Below are 14,809 nucleotides of genomic sequence, written 5' to 3'. Positions count from 1 at the left end.
ACCCTATATGTTTTTAATGATGTTGTGGTTGCAATATAACTGCTGGTGTAAGAGTGTATATATGGTAAATAATTCCACTTAATGAAATTTGGTTTTCATTTATCGTTGTTAGCTCAATAGCGCCCTCCCTGCAGCTATAGTGTGTAACTGGCATCGGTTCCACACTGTCAGTTCCTGAGAGGCATGCATAAAGTAGGTCGGGGAGCACTGTATGGGCTCATGAATGAATGTTTTCTTGATGTCCTTTTGTTTATTTTATGAGTATATGTACACTATGATCCATTTGGATGTTCAGTGGAGTGTGTTGACATACACACTAATGTTCAAACATTTGGGGTCACTCAGAAATGTCCTGATTTTTGAAAGAAAATAATTTTTCTTCAATGAAGATAACATTAAATGAATCAGAAATTCAGACTAGACATTGTTAATGTGGAAAATGGCTATTCTAGCTGGAAACGGCTGATTTTTAATAGAATATCTACATAAGGGTACAGAGGAACATTTCCAGCAACCATCACTCCTGTGTTCTAATGCTACATTGTGTTAGCTAATCGTGTTAAAAGGCTAATAATGATTAGAAAACCCTTGTACAATGTTGTGAGCACATGAATAAAAGTGTGAGCTTTCATGGAAATCTTGAAATTGCCTGGGTGACCACAAACCTTTGAATGTTAGTGTATTTAATGTTTTTATTTGTTTAAATATGTATTTGGGGAGTTTGAGACACTCCATAAGCTAGCTAGCAAGCATTAGCCTGATGAACGTGCTGCTCCCTTTTTAGAGAGTTGAGCCCACTGACCAGAGGTTTTCTTATATTTACTCAGTACATCTTCTGTTTTATTACCTTGTTTTAATATTGTATAATTGTGTAAATTGACTGTCACTTCCTGAGAGGCGTGCACGAGTGTCCTGTGCATGAGACGGCTGAGCTTGCTGACCAGAGGTTTTCTCATATTTACCAGAATGAAGGACACAGAGAAGACATCTCAGCCTACGAACTTCTTTAAACTAAAACTACACAACGCAGAGTAGAGGGGTTTTTAACCAGCCAGTGACGGTGCATGGTTACACTGGCAGGACTATGATCAGCAGCAGAACAATTCTGAAGTTCATCAGAGTCAACAGGAGATGGCTGGGGTTGATGAAGAGCCTAAATTGTCTGGCAAACGGTCTGTGCTTTTTCTACCTTAGAGGTACTCAAACTGCTTCTCAATGACTTTCTCATTCACACAGCAGAGCTGCCATGCAAGGCCTGCCATCAGGAGCAACTTTGGGACATTTTGACGTGGAGATTGAACCGCCTTGCCTTTCGTGGGCAGCCCCCTCTACCGCCTGAATCACAGCCTCACCGTCTAAGTCTACAAAGCACACAGCTGTCAGGGTTTATATCTAGACTCTCATTTGAGAAAAGCAGAAAGATTAGATCTAAAGGTGCTTTTGCCGTCAGGGCCCTTCAGCTTTAAAACAACCTGCCTGGGAAAATAAGGCTCACATAATCACTGACTTCTATTCAGTCAACTCTTAAAATCCATTTGTTGAGACTAGTTTTCCTGTGATGATATCTGTTAATTGCTTTTAAGCTTTTCTTTGTTACAGAGGTTTCATTTATTGTTTCATTTGTATTTATTAACAGTGACATACTGCATTTTTTGCATCTGCTGTCTTTTTGTTTTGTGTTTTTTTGCCTTCAGGGTATTTTGCTTTTACTTTTTCTGTCAAAACACTTTGGAACTCCTTGTTTATAACAGTGATATAAAAATGCAGCTATTATTACTGTTGCACACTTCAGTAAACACTCAGCGTGACAGTGTGATTTATAGTTTTCTTTCTTTAATTGTGTCCTCCAAAATATAGATATTATGCTCTGACACATTTCTGTCCAGGCACATAGTACCACAGCACAGTGTGCTGGGGAAGTTTTGTTTGTTTGTTTGTTGTTTGTTTACTTTTGCTTTCCACGAATGCAAAGTACACACTAGGAATAAACAGCCAACAACTTTCCCACCATCTCTATAACCAACAGACACACTTATGTCCACTTATTACCAATTTTATAATTTCTTACCTGCACAATATAGACACAACAGTACATTACATTGTGACACCTTTCTGTCGAGCACACAAAAGCTTTTATTTAATGTGACAGAGACTCTCGCTTGGGGGCTGTCCAGTGGAGTAGTGGTTAGCACTTTCGCCTTGCAGCAAGAAGATCCCTGGTTCAAATCCCGGGGTGGGCCTGGGATCTTTCTGCATGGAGTTTGCATGTTCTCCCTGTGCATGTGTGGGTTTTCTCCGGGCACTCTGGCTTCCTCCCACAGTCCAGAAATATGCTGAGGTTAATTGATAACTCTAAATTGCCCATAGGTGTGATTGTGTGTTTGTATATGTAGTCCTGCGACCTGTCCAGGGTGTCCCCTGCCTTCGCCCGAGTCAGCTGGGATAGGCTCCAGCACCCCCCGCGACCCTTGTGAGGATAAAGCGGTGTATAGAGAATGGATGGATGGATGGCTCTCACTTGCTGGGATACTCCCTCTTGTGGTGAAAATGACCAACAATCAATTTTTCTTCTGTAACAAATTTGAAATAACAGAATGAAGCACAACTCTTACAGCTGTAGTAGACAATGCAACCTTCTAAAAATGTCAGTTTTATTTGAACAGATATTGGTTCCGGTTAGGTTAAAGTTTCAAGGTGACCACGATCCATCCTAGCCCTAAAAAAAGATGCCATATTCGGGGCGATCGAATAGCTCTGCTGGCTGGATGGGCGACCCATCAACAGAGGCTATAGTCCCCGACGCAGCGACCATGGGGTCGAATCCAGCTCATGGCCATTTAATGCATGTCATTCCCCCGCTCTTCTGCCCATGTTTCCTGTCTCTCTCTCACTGTGCTATGTAAAAGAGGCAAAGATGCTCCCCCAAAATAATACTATAAAAAAGGTGCCATTTTTGCCGAAACATACATATAGTGTATATTGTACTGCAAGATTCCTGTACCTGTGTGGGTTTTCTCTGGGTGCTCCGGCTTCCTCCCACAGTCCAAAAACATTCTGAGGTGAATTGGTGATTCTAAATTGTCTGTAAGTGTGAATGTGAGTGTGATTGGTCTCTAAATGTCACCCTGTGATCGACTGGTGACCTGTCCAGGGTGTCCCCTGCCTTCACCCCAAAGTCAGCTGGGATAGACTCCAGCCCCCTACGACCATACAGAGGATTAAGCGGTGCATAGATGATAGATGGGTGAAAGATCAGACATATTGGCTCAAAAGATCTTCTGTGAACAAACATATGGCTGATACCTTTAGCATCAGCGTACTTGCAACTTGCCAGATCGATTAAATAACGACATCACCTCATTATGTTCAGAGCAAACATCATCTGGCCACAGTTACATTTCCATGAGAAACGGTGTGCTGTTGCAGCTTAGTTGTATGGAGACAAAACCTGTAGGAGATAGGATTGAACAATCGCATTATAATTATTATTACATTATCACGTCAATTCTCTCTAAATGTGCCGTGGATAAAGTTTGGCTTTTAACTTACATCCATAGACATTGTGTCAAATTGTCTATTCTTGTTTATTTATGCTATATAGTGTGACAAACGTATATAATTTGGAACATTAAAATGTTGGATAGTCACATCTGCTGATGGAACATCAGTGTAAGGGTGTTTTTTTTTTTTAATGCGGCCAACAGGCAGCAGCACAGAATCAACACGAGCTGCTGGGAAGAGGTGTCTGACAGTGGAAGACGAGTAACAGAGTGTTTCATTTGCAAAATGGAGGTCGAACAGCAGGGACACACTGCTAGTCAAAGTGACATACCACACAGAGTCAGCTTATGACACTAAAACAAGTAAATGGTTGTATTTATATAGCACTTTTATCCAAAGCGCTTTACATGATACGTCACATTCACCCATTCACACACTGATGGCGGAAGCTGCCATGCAAGGTGCTAACCACAACCCACCAGGAGCAATTAGGGGTTCGGTGTCTTGTTCAGAGACACGTCGACATGAGCTTGACAGGCTGAGGATCAAACCGGCAACCTTCCAGTTACAAGACAGCCACGCTACCCACTGAGCCATGCCGCCACCCTAGTGGCAAGTGTAACACCACAGGCGTGTTGATGAACAGTGGTATCTGCTGGTTGAATTGGAGTAATAAGCCTTGTATTTTGAAGAATGATGAAACCTGACAATGTCAAAGTGACTGTCTCCAAGGGTTAGAACATTTTCAATGTCAAAAGTAGAGATAAGATGGAAAGAAAAGTAGGCCCTGTCAGGCACGTTTAGTCCAGTGTGGTAACAATTCACATACAATTCTCTGATTTTTTAATTTTTTTGTTTTTAGTTATTACCCCAGTCACAGAGCTCTAGTTCTACATTTTTTCGCCAGACAAATTCTGTTTCTGCGCTGCACAGTGAGATTCCTGTTTCATGTCCTCACCTTCCCGGGATCTTTCCGCATGGAGTTTGCACGTTCTCCCTGTGCTGCGTACTCCAGCTTCCTCCCACAGTCCAAAAATATGGTTAATTGGTAACTCTAAATTGTCCGTAGGTGTGAATGTGAGCGTTGTTGTCCGTATATGTAGCCCTGTGATAGACTGGTGAACTGACCAAAGTGTCCTCTGCCTTCACCCTAAGTCAGCTGGGATAGACTCCAGCCCCCCATGACCCTAATGAGAATTAAGCGGTGCAGATAATAAAAGGATGAATGGATGGATATTCTGTTTCTGACTTTTTTGTAAATGAAATCTATGAGTTTATCCCCTGAGTTCCTGCATTTACTGCTGCAGAGGTTCTTATTCTGAGGATTAACGCCTGTGAGTGTTGGTGCACACAGCGACAGATCTCGTCTTGTCTCAGCGAATTTGCGAATTTGGAAATTTTTTTTGTTGCAGTTTCACGCTCATCGCTGAATCACTCCCTGATGCTCCTCCTCCAGATCCATTTATTCAAATCCAATTACACCCTCTGCAGCTTTTTGCTCCCTGAATTTCTGTTTGTGTGTGTGTGTGTGTTTTTTTTCCAGCTGATGATTTTCTCCTTCATTCAAATGCAGTGTGTTCATAATTCCCATGAATATATGCTCGACTTAATGGAGCATTGAGAATTAATTTGGACTCTGACGGCTCCTTAGGTAAGCTTTCTACACCGTAGGCACAACAGTGTGTCTGCTGCATAATAGGCTTGTTTCCAAGATCTAAATGAGCTTTATGAGCAGGCAGAGAGAAGAAAAGAGAAACTCAGTAAACAGAGAGCGTACGGGAATTAAAGTCAGTCTGCTGTTTGTCTTCATTACAGCTTTTCACACTGCCATGATCAATGAAGAAGAGACAATCACAGACACGAACTCCTCAAGCGGACGTTGTTAAAAAGAGAAAGAGTTGACCTGTTTTTTTCTGACATTTTGATGTAATTTGAACTGATAGACCTCATCTCTTTCCAAAATAAAAGTCTCTGCAGCATCACTGGAAACCTGCACCTGCTGAGTCTGTTTGAGCTCTGACTGGTGAATTTCAATGAGCAGCTGCTGGAGTTTATGATTTTCCTCTTTCTGCAGCAGCACTGATTGTCTGAAACATCTGCATAAGATGAGCAGGAGAGTCAGAAGCAGCTGCTGAACAAAAAGCGCTGAGTTTCTACTTCAGACTACCACAGAGCAGAAGGCAGTTTATTGTTTGTGCCGTACATCAGAGACTGAGAGGAGCTTTGTGTTGTTGCTGTTGTTGTGCGTCATCTGTCTGGCTCACAAGCATCACATTTTTACTGTCACAGTCTGCTTAAAAAATGAAGTTACATACATGTAAGAAGCTTGTTAATATTTAAAGAGAATCTGTTTTTACCAAATTAACATGTATGAAGATGATCCACACTGTCTATCAAGCCTGGTTTAGATCATTGTGCTCAACTGGACATCAATATTCATTATAAAAACAACATCTAACAAGTCTAATCACTAAAATCACATCCCCCAGATTCATCACAGCAGACTTAACAGGATTCTGTTGGGCCCCTAGGTCAAAAAGAGATGCAAACTGATCACAAAGACATATAAAATATTCACAGACACGCAAAAACAATCAGTCAACCACAAAGGAATGCAAAGTGACTGCAAAAAATGATGTAAAACAAACAAGAAATGCAACACCGCCACAAACACTCAACATAACCACAAAGTGACGTAAGACAGCACAAATCGACCAAAAACAACCAAAGCAATGAAAGTGATTGCTTTGAGATGTGTAATTACCACAAAGAAAAGACATAGAACTGTTCCAAAGTGACCAAAACAAAGGAAACAGCTAAACAGATATCCTAAATGAGCCCAAAGAGTGGAGGTGCCTACAAACTAAAGAACAAAGACCACAGGGATACACTGGCTTGGAAAATCCAAACTGAATCTCCATGTAATCTCCTATCTCCATGTTAGGAGATACAGGAGAATCAGTTTGGCATTGGGCGTATTGAATCGCGTTTCCCTCCCGGGAAAGTTTGGTACGACCAATCATAGCACGGGAGGCGGGAGTTAATGCTGCGTCATCTTCAGCATCTGGATTACCCATAAAACACCTGCGCACCTCCCGTAACCAAACACAAACATTAACAAAGTTATTCCTAACACCGCTAATCATTCGGAAGGAGTCTTTTGTTGCGTAGCCTTTTCAAAAATAAGTGTTGTACTTGAGAGTACCCCATGTATTGGCAGATTTTTGTGACAAAAACGGCAGTAATCATTCACCGCGACGCTTTCTCGGCTGCATGCCATTGTTGTTTGGACTACATGGACTTCAAGGTCGATTTGTTTGTGCGTCACATCCGTGTTACGCTGATTGGTTCTTTCTCGTTCAAGCTGCATTCGTTAGCCCCTCCTTTTTGAAATCGTCTCCTATCATCACAATGCAGGACTGCCTTTATTTGTATTTATATTAATACATAAATAAAGTCAGTCTGGATTTTCCAGGCAAGGGATACACCGTACTACTGTGCATGGTGATGTTACATGTCTGTGTCCAGACTTTCTTTACATATTTTCCCGCTGCAGAAACCTAAGGTAGGCATGAGGCGGTGCAGATGTTTACAGGAACTGATCCATAATCGGCTCTTCAGTCCTTTTATTCAGAATCCTACAGCTTCGACTGCAGTTTTAACTGTAAATGCACCAAAACAAAGACAAATGGTTAATGGATGTAACTCCAGCTCTGTAAGAATTAGAACAGTGAAAGTTTGTTATGGTAAATTATGTGGAAAAGACGACGAGAGGAGGAGACTGCTATTTGATGAGGACATCAAGAAGGTCGAAAATTTAAACTCAGAACTACCTATTCTACAGTCGGTACTATTTTCTCAATCAAGCAGCACTTTTGGATTATCAGACTAGGATTGTTTCTGTAACCACCCCTGTCTCTTATTGTGGAAGTGTTATCTAAAGTATGCACAGATAATGTTTCAGCTGCATTTTTGCATTGTTTTATATTTTTCTGCCTCAAATCTAGTTTGATGCATTTTATATAGATATATACAGTGATTGTGTACTGGGCTCGGCCTGCACGTGTGTTAGACAACTACAATGTGTGTTACGATACTACTACTATTGCTACTGTTGTGTTAGTATGCCAGGTAACTTAAATTTCAAATTCCAGTCAATGGGAATTAAATCACTAAATTTACAGGCAACACAATCCTGAGTGATAGCGGTGAAATATTTACCATAATTTTTAACTTCATTTAAATCACATACTTTCAATAAAGATAAAGAGAGTAAAGGTTCAATAAATGATTGACCTATTTATTAGCTTATTTTTGAAGGCACACAGGTAATAGTTTTAATTATAGCACTACAATGAAAAACACATTCACATAATTACATTTACAGACAAATAAAAAACATAAGGATGAATAAATAAGGACAAAGAATTGAATGAAGAGAAGTAAAATGAGGAGAAAACAGGAAACGCAGTCAAAGAGCACAGTACTCCTCCAAGGCTGCTCAATCTTTAAATTATTCGTTGTCCACAGCCGTCGACTTGTTGTAGGATCGCAATCACGTGATCGCAGCAGGCAGCTGACATAGTGTTCACTTAGTGTAATAGTTACAACGATGCTGTGCCACTATCTCGCACTGATACAGAAATCTTTAACAAATCCAGGGATCCAGATTATGAGCTGCATCACTGCCAAAATCTAATCACTTGGTCTTTGTGTCATTTCTGACTTTCCATAAAAATTTCATCCAAATCTGTTGCGCCGTTTTTGAGTAATGTTGCAATGTTGCTGAGGTTAAGTTTCAGAGAGGCTGACCTGAACCGAGTTCACAAGACAGAAACCCTACATGAACCTTTGCTCACTGTCGACGGGCCGTCAGAACAGCTTCACAGCAGTCACAAGGAGGCTGACGCAGGGTGAAGGGGCTGCACTATCAAGGTATGATTGGCTGTTATGAGCATAGACTGTATATATAGATGGACGTAGCATCTGGCTCCAGAATTGAAGCCAACTCGGAAGTGTCAAAAACTTGCAATATCACGCCGTCCGCTAGGGTTGGCTCCAAAAAGCTTTTTCTCCATAGACCCCAATTCATTTTTGGAAAGAATAAAATTCAATAGACTGATGTTCTACAGCTCAGGATTTTTTTCCCGTTAGTTTTCATGGTCAAAATGAGAGATCAGGTGGCCGATCTTAAAATAAATCAATACTGAATTTTAAATAAATCGTTAAAGTTGGCGGAGCCAGGGGGCGTAGCTATACTTGATAGACAGCAACAGAAGCCTCTGCGGTAAAATGTGGGCGGGATAAGAGAGTCTTCAGCCGATCCTGCCCCGAGTTGCTCTCCGGTCCAGTCTGTTTGATGACGCTTTTTACGTCACTGGCTCCAAAAAATCCAAAACAGCGACCAGGAAGTAGCAAAATCCGGGCTTCATTTTCTCGGCGTTGAAACCAATGGGTGACGTCACGGTTAGTTTACGCCTGGTTATGAGCCAAAGAAGGAGCAGGCTTGGTGTTGGGTTATGCTACCCAGCTTTTGTTGTGTGCTCATCACATGGGACTTCTGGCTACCATTTTATCATATAATAACCTGTCATGAACTGCAGGAGTCTGTTGGTCATTTTTCCCTCTGGGGACCATAAACTGGAGATGTTTTGATCAAAATCACAATACTGGACCATCAACATGGAGCTAAAAGAAGACCACAACAACAGGCTTCACATTTAGAGCCAGTGTCCTGTTACAGCGGGGTTGGAATGACACTGTAACCTCTTTCTCTGTAGGCATTCATATACAAAATTGACTGACGCAAAAAAATGAAAGGAGTTCACCTTTAATCCAGATAATCTAACAAGCAGCCACATGAGGCCACCCACTTGTTTTAGAAAAGAACTGAAAGGTCAAACTGGAAAACAAACAGAAAAAAAATAATGATCAGTCCACGTATGCCTCAATCAAAGTGTGCATTTTTGAGGAGGCTTTTTTTAGCCTTTATTAAAGTAGACAGTGGAGAGAGAGAGACAGGAAATGTAGGGAGAAGAGTGAGGGAAGAACATGCAGTTAATGGCCGTGGATCGGACTCACTCCCATGGCCACTGTATCAGGGACTATAGCCCTTATTTATGGGTCGCTCGCTCAACCAGCTGAGCTGCGGGGGCTTGCCGGCATGTGCGTTTAAATCACTGTTTGCACTCTAAACTGTCCTATTCATTTAACATTTCCAGTTTTTAAGCTTTAAATGCGGCTGATCTCCTGCAGGGCAACTCACCGAGGGATAAATTCTACATTGCAGAAACCTCTGATAACGAGCTGTGCACAAACCAGCACTGACACCCAAAAACTTTCTCACAGGATAATTAGTGCTGCTGAGGAAGGAAACAGACGCTGTTTGATTTGATTCGTGTCCTGTCCTCTAGAAAACTAAAAGCTGTGTGGATCTTCCACTTGGATCACTGAGCAGTTTTACATTGATTTTGTTAATGCAGGTCAAAGCTTAAATGAGGCTCTGATACTCAAATGGACTCTTCTGACTTTAGGACAAGGCTTCGTTTTTAAGCTGCAGGTACACATATATTTAAAAGCATAAAGTCGTACAGGATGCCAAGGCGCAGCACCACAAGATTACACTTTAAACTCCCTGATGTGCCTTCAGAGATATTATCATTTTCACACTATTGGTAATATTTGCCTTCTCAATGGGTTTAAAAGCATCACTTGTGTTAGTATAAAGAAGATAGTCAGCTACCACAGTTTTACATAATAACCCTTAGATGTACAAGTGATTGAACCCTGCACTCTTCAATTAGTGGGTCAAACATATAACTATCAGTGTGTTTTTATGGCCATTTTCAATATTTTAGTTAGGAGTAATAATTAGTGTTATTTGTTTTTTATTTTGGTTCACACAAGAATGATTTCATATATAAAATATGCTTATTTTTCATTTTATCACTGATTCTGAACATTCTGATCATGGAAAAAGAAGAATATTACACAGAACTGCAATACAAGAATGCCAACATCCATTTTGTAGACATTTTTCCACTCTTTTCCTCCGGCTGCTGCTGCTCTCCGTCATGTTTTTTTGCACTGCATCACCTCTTGTATGACACTGACAGTGATAAAGAGCTTGGGGTAGTAATACAAATCGTGCAATTTCTTTAAAAGTGTATAAGGGAACTTAAAAATTGAAGTGGAATGATATCAAAAGCATGCCTTTTGAGGAGCAGCTGGAATATGAAATGATCAAACTTTTCATTACAACGGTATTGCAAGAAAACGACCTCACCGAGGCAAAACCTCTCATTTAAGAAAACACAAACAGAAATTCATCATTACTTCAAGACGCAAATGCATTCCAGCTGAAAGTTTTCTAGAAATAATCTTAGAACTATCTTAACTGCTGCGACCACTTCAAGAAAAGACGACTGAAACTTCCCCTTGCTGCAGAGGATCAGCTCATCGGTTCAGAGCCTCACAGATTATAAAGAAGAGCAGTTATCCATTTTAATGACAGTTCCCACATTCCTGTGTGCAAATGTTAGACCAAAACAATTCCTCTATCACGTCTGTCAGTAAATGCTGAATCTGTATCATTGGCTTAGCTCCACTCTACCTTTCTGCAATTGGCTTAAAGAAATACAAACAGCATTTTTGCCCTGTAGCTGCCCTAAGCTTGCTCTACTTCCTCAGGAGGATCAGGTCCTTCAATGTGCGCAACCACATGGTCCTAATTTTTTATCAGTCTGTGGTGGCGAGCGCCATCATCTTTGATGTGGTGTGGCGAAGGATGCCAACAGACTGAACAAACTGATCGGGAAAGCCCAGTCTGTTGTTGGCTGTCAGTTGGTCAGCCTGGAGGAGGTGGTGGAGCAGAGGATGCTGACCAAACTGCTGGCCTTCATGGACAACACCTCCCACCCCCTCCATAAAACTGTGGACAATCTGAGGAGCAGCTTCAGCAACAGACTGGCACACCCCCGCTGCTCCAAGGAACGGTACAGGAGGTCATTCCTCAACACGGCATTAAGACTTTTGAATGCATCTGCGTCTGGCAGATCACAAAAAGACTCTATCACTTCAGCTGCTGATAAAACCATCCTGGACACTTTACATTCTGACATCATTCATTATATCTGTAAACTTTAACTGCACCTACTTACATCATTTGCACATCTAAGCGCTTTCTCATTCGCACATTTCTGTATCACTGTTGTATATTTTTGAATGTTATTTTTCTCTCTCTAGATTATATTTTGTATATTTCTATCTTATTTCATTTTATTTTATTTTACAAAAACTTTATACCCTACCCTAATATTTTGTGTTGTCTTATTGTTTATCCCTTTGTTGAATATCCATGCTGCTGTAACAACTAAATTTCTGTCTGGAGAGGAATAAAGTCAGTCTACATCCATGTCATGTCCAAGGATAGAATCTAATAGAATCTGACGAGTCTATGATGGAATAACCTGCTACCTCATCGAGGGCACCACTAAAGGCTGAACATGACATACCTTTAAACGTGGTAATTAGATGTTACTTAAAAATGCACCTTTTCACTAATATTTCAACCAGAATGATGGACTTATAACTTGAAACAGGTTTCTGTATTCTATTTGACTTCTTTTCTATATTTGCTCAGTCCCTGAAGCTCCCATTCATGGCGTTGTATCTCATGTGACTGAAAAGGCATGACACATAAAGTTGACTTCATTTGGTCGGCCAGTAGATGCGTGAGAGGTCATTATGTCATTTGAGCCTTTCTTGTTTCTATTACTGTTCTTTTGGGATCAGTGTTTCTTATTTTATGTGCTGCATTGAGTACATGTGACGTTTCACCTTATAAATCTGAACGTAAACAATCCAATAATTTATATTTTATGGAACAAACGTGGCTAGTTGTTGAAAAACACAAACTGCGGATTGATCAATTCAAATCACCATCTACAGGCCTCAACAGAATTTACTTGTTTATGAAAAATCAGTGCAAAAAAGCAACTGTATTCAAAGGACTGTGTGTGTGTGTGTGTGTGTGTGTGTGTGTGTGTGTGTGTGTGTGTGTGTGTGTGTGTGTGTGTAGCACAGCAAGATGTGCAGTGTGTTTTCTCCATCATCTGTCTCATGGTTCTGGATTTCTCCAGAAGAACAGAGGAACCCCTGTCAGTGCACGGTGAGCTTTAAAGTCATCCCAATAAAACCGCTGATAATAACAATTATTATTATTAGTAGTAGTAGTAGTATTGCCATTTACACATTTCTGTGACCTGTTGAGGCATCCTGGACACTTAGTCCCCCCCCCCCCAAAAAAAAACAACAAACAAACAAAAAACAAAACAAAACAAAAAAACAACACACACACACACACACACACACACACACACACACACACACACACACACACACACACACACACACACACACACCACCCCAGAGACCGTGATCAGACTACAGACCTTCTCTCAGGATCTGGTTGTGGATGAGCAGCAGCAGCAGGAAGCAGACCGCAGCGGCAGTCAGAGCCCAGGCCAGCCGGAGGAGCTGCATGAGGGAGAGACTCGGTGAGCCAGAAAAGTCCGAAGTGTGATTATCCGCAGGCCGGTGCCTCCTCACGACGCCACATCCATCCCGACCCGACCCAGACGAGGACGGAGGCGGGGGACAGGTGTCATCCCCGGGTTGTGTAAGCACACACCAGCCTAAAGCGACAAATCCAGAGTGGTGGAGATTCTATTCAGCCAGAGCTTTTTCTTCCTCCTCTTCTTCCTCAGACTCGGAACCTCTCGGGTCCTCACAGCGCTCCCCGGCGCGTCACGGTGCGCAGGCGGCCGGCAGCAGCTGCAGGTGCCGGTGATTCCCTCCTCCTCCTCCTCCTCCTCCACAGCAGCAGCAGCAGCACGTTCACCAAAACACTGCAACTGCTCCAAAGTAGAAGTTTTCCAGCTTTGCGCCTCCAACTTACAGCTCACTGCGCTTTGGATCCATCAGGAGTCTTGATCCGCTCCTCCGCTTAAATCCCGCCACAGACGGAAAAACTGACACCGGACCGGCTGGAGCTGCCGCACTGGGCATAGCTTATTGCACGTTCCTCCACCCGGTGTGCCAGTCGGTGCCCGGTTGCCCGGAGGTGAAGAGCAGGACAGGATGAGGAGCAGCTGCGTGCTGGTCTGACGATCCGCTGCGATCTGTAGCCTGAGCCTTCTCTCTCTCTCTCTCTCTCTCTCTCGCTCTCCAATCACGGACTGACGTCACACCCGTTATAATAACGCGTGTCCCGGCCGGTATCAAAACCCTCCTCAGGCGCGGAGCCACCGGGACTGACTGTCAGGCGGTAGAGCAGAGCAGGCAAACAGACTGAGGCTCTGAGAGGAACCTCCGTGTCAATGATGCTGTAATTAATAGTTAATTAACGTTTAATTAGTCATTAAGGAACGCATCAGTTCAAAGCCATGAATGATTTCTGATGATCCACAGACATACTTATTGTTTTTAATCATTTTATTACTCACTTATTAACACTTAATCAAAAGATAAAACCAAAAATAAAACATTGCACTTCACAGAAAATCTCACAAATGAACCTGAAAACAAAACTCATATCAAAGTATATTTTTGTTTCGCTAGTTTTTCCAGGTTTGCGGTTATTACAGATGTTTTACAGTAGTATAGCCATCTTTTTGTGTTTTTTCTGCTACAGATTATTACACATTTCTGTTATTTTTTAAATATTTATTTTGGTATTAAATGTAAATTTCCTTTATGTGACCGTCATCCGAAAGTATATGATCATTTTCATTTTTTCAGTAACTTTCCATTAAATGAAAGAACAGAAAAAGGTTTACGGGAAAATTACATCACAAATAACAATGTCTTGACAGTTTTTTCAGTTTTACAAATAATATTTACCTGCTGTTTGCACATATTTTAAGTAACCTCTGCAAACATTTCTGTACTATACAGATGCTTTATCTCTTAATTAGTTTTTTCTATTTTAAATGTAAATAATAGTACATTGATGGGATAATTCTTATGATGATAATCTGTAAACTTTTGGTAGATGCCTTGTCATTTAAAGGGAGTTACTATTTTATTCTTTCCAGATTTACTTCCTTAAATGACAGTAATTACCGTTTTTTTACTTTATAGCATTACTGTATAATTACAGTAGTATCAAAAATGAATAAATTGACCGTATTTTGACTGCTCATTTCTAGTTGCTGTTAGTTACACTGCAGTTCAAAAGTTTGGGGTCACCCTGGCAGTTTGATGTTTTCCATGAAAATTCACACTTTTATTCATGTGCTAGCATAAT

The 14,809-nt window shown here is 41.3% G+C and overlaps 1 protein-coding gene across 1 annotated transcript in view; it reads right to left on the bottom strand.

Moving 5' to 3' along the window:
- The window catches only part of LOC110969157 (chemokine-like protein TAFA-5), an 86,468-nt gene extending 72,614 nt beyond the window's left edge, over window positions 1–13,854 (bottom strand). Inside the window, exon 1 of the mRNA XM_051952152.1 lies at window positions 12,954–13,854. Within this exon, the coding sequence (XP_051808112.1) occupies window positions 12,954–13,044 (91 nt within the window). The 5' untranslated portion in view covers window positions 13,045–13,854. The remainder of the gene's footprint in view (window positions 1–12,953) is intronic.
- Between the last annotated feature and the right edge of the window lie 955 nt (window positions 13,855–14,809).

This window comes from Acanthochromis polyacanthus, chromosome 8, assembly GCF_021347895.1.
Source record: "Acanthochromis polyacanthus isolate Apoly-LR-REF ecotype Palm Island chromosome 8, KAUST_Apoly_ChrSc, whole genome shotgun sequence".
Lineage (NCBI taxonomy): Eukaryota > Metazoa > Chordata > Actinopteri > Pomacentridae > Acanthochromis > Acanthochromis polyacanthus.
The sequence above is the reverse complement of the archived record's forward strand: the minus strand, read 5'-3'. Positions and strand labels throughout refer to the sequence as shown.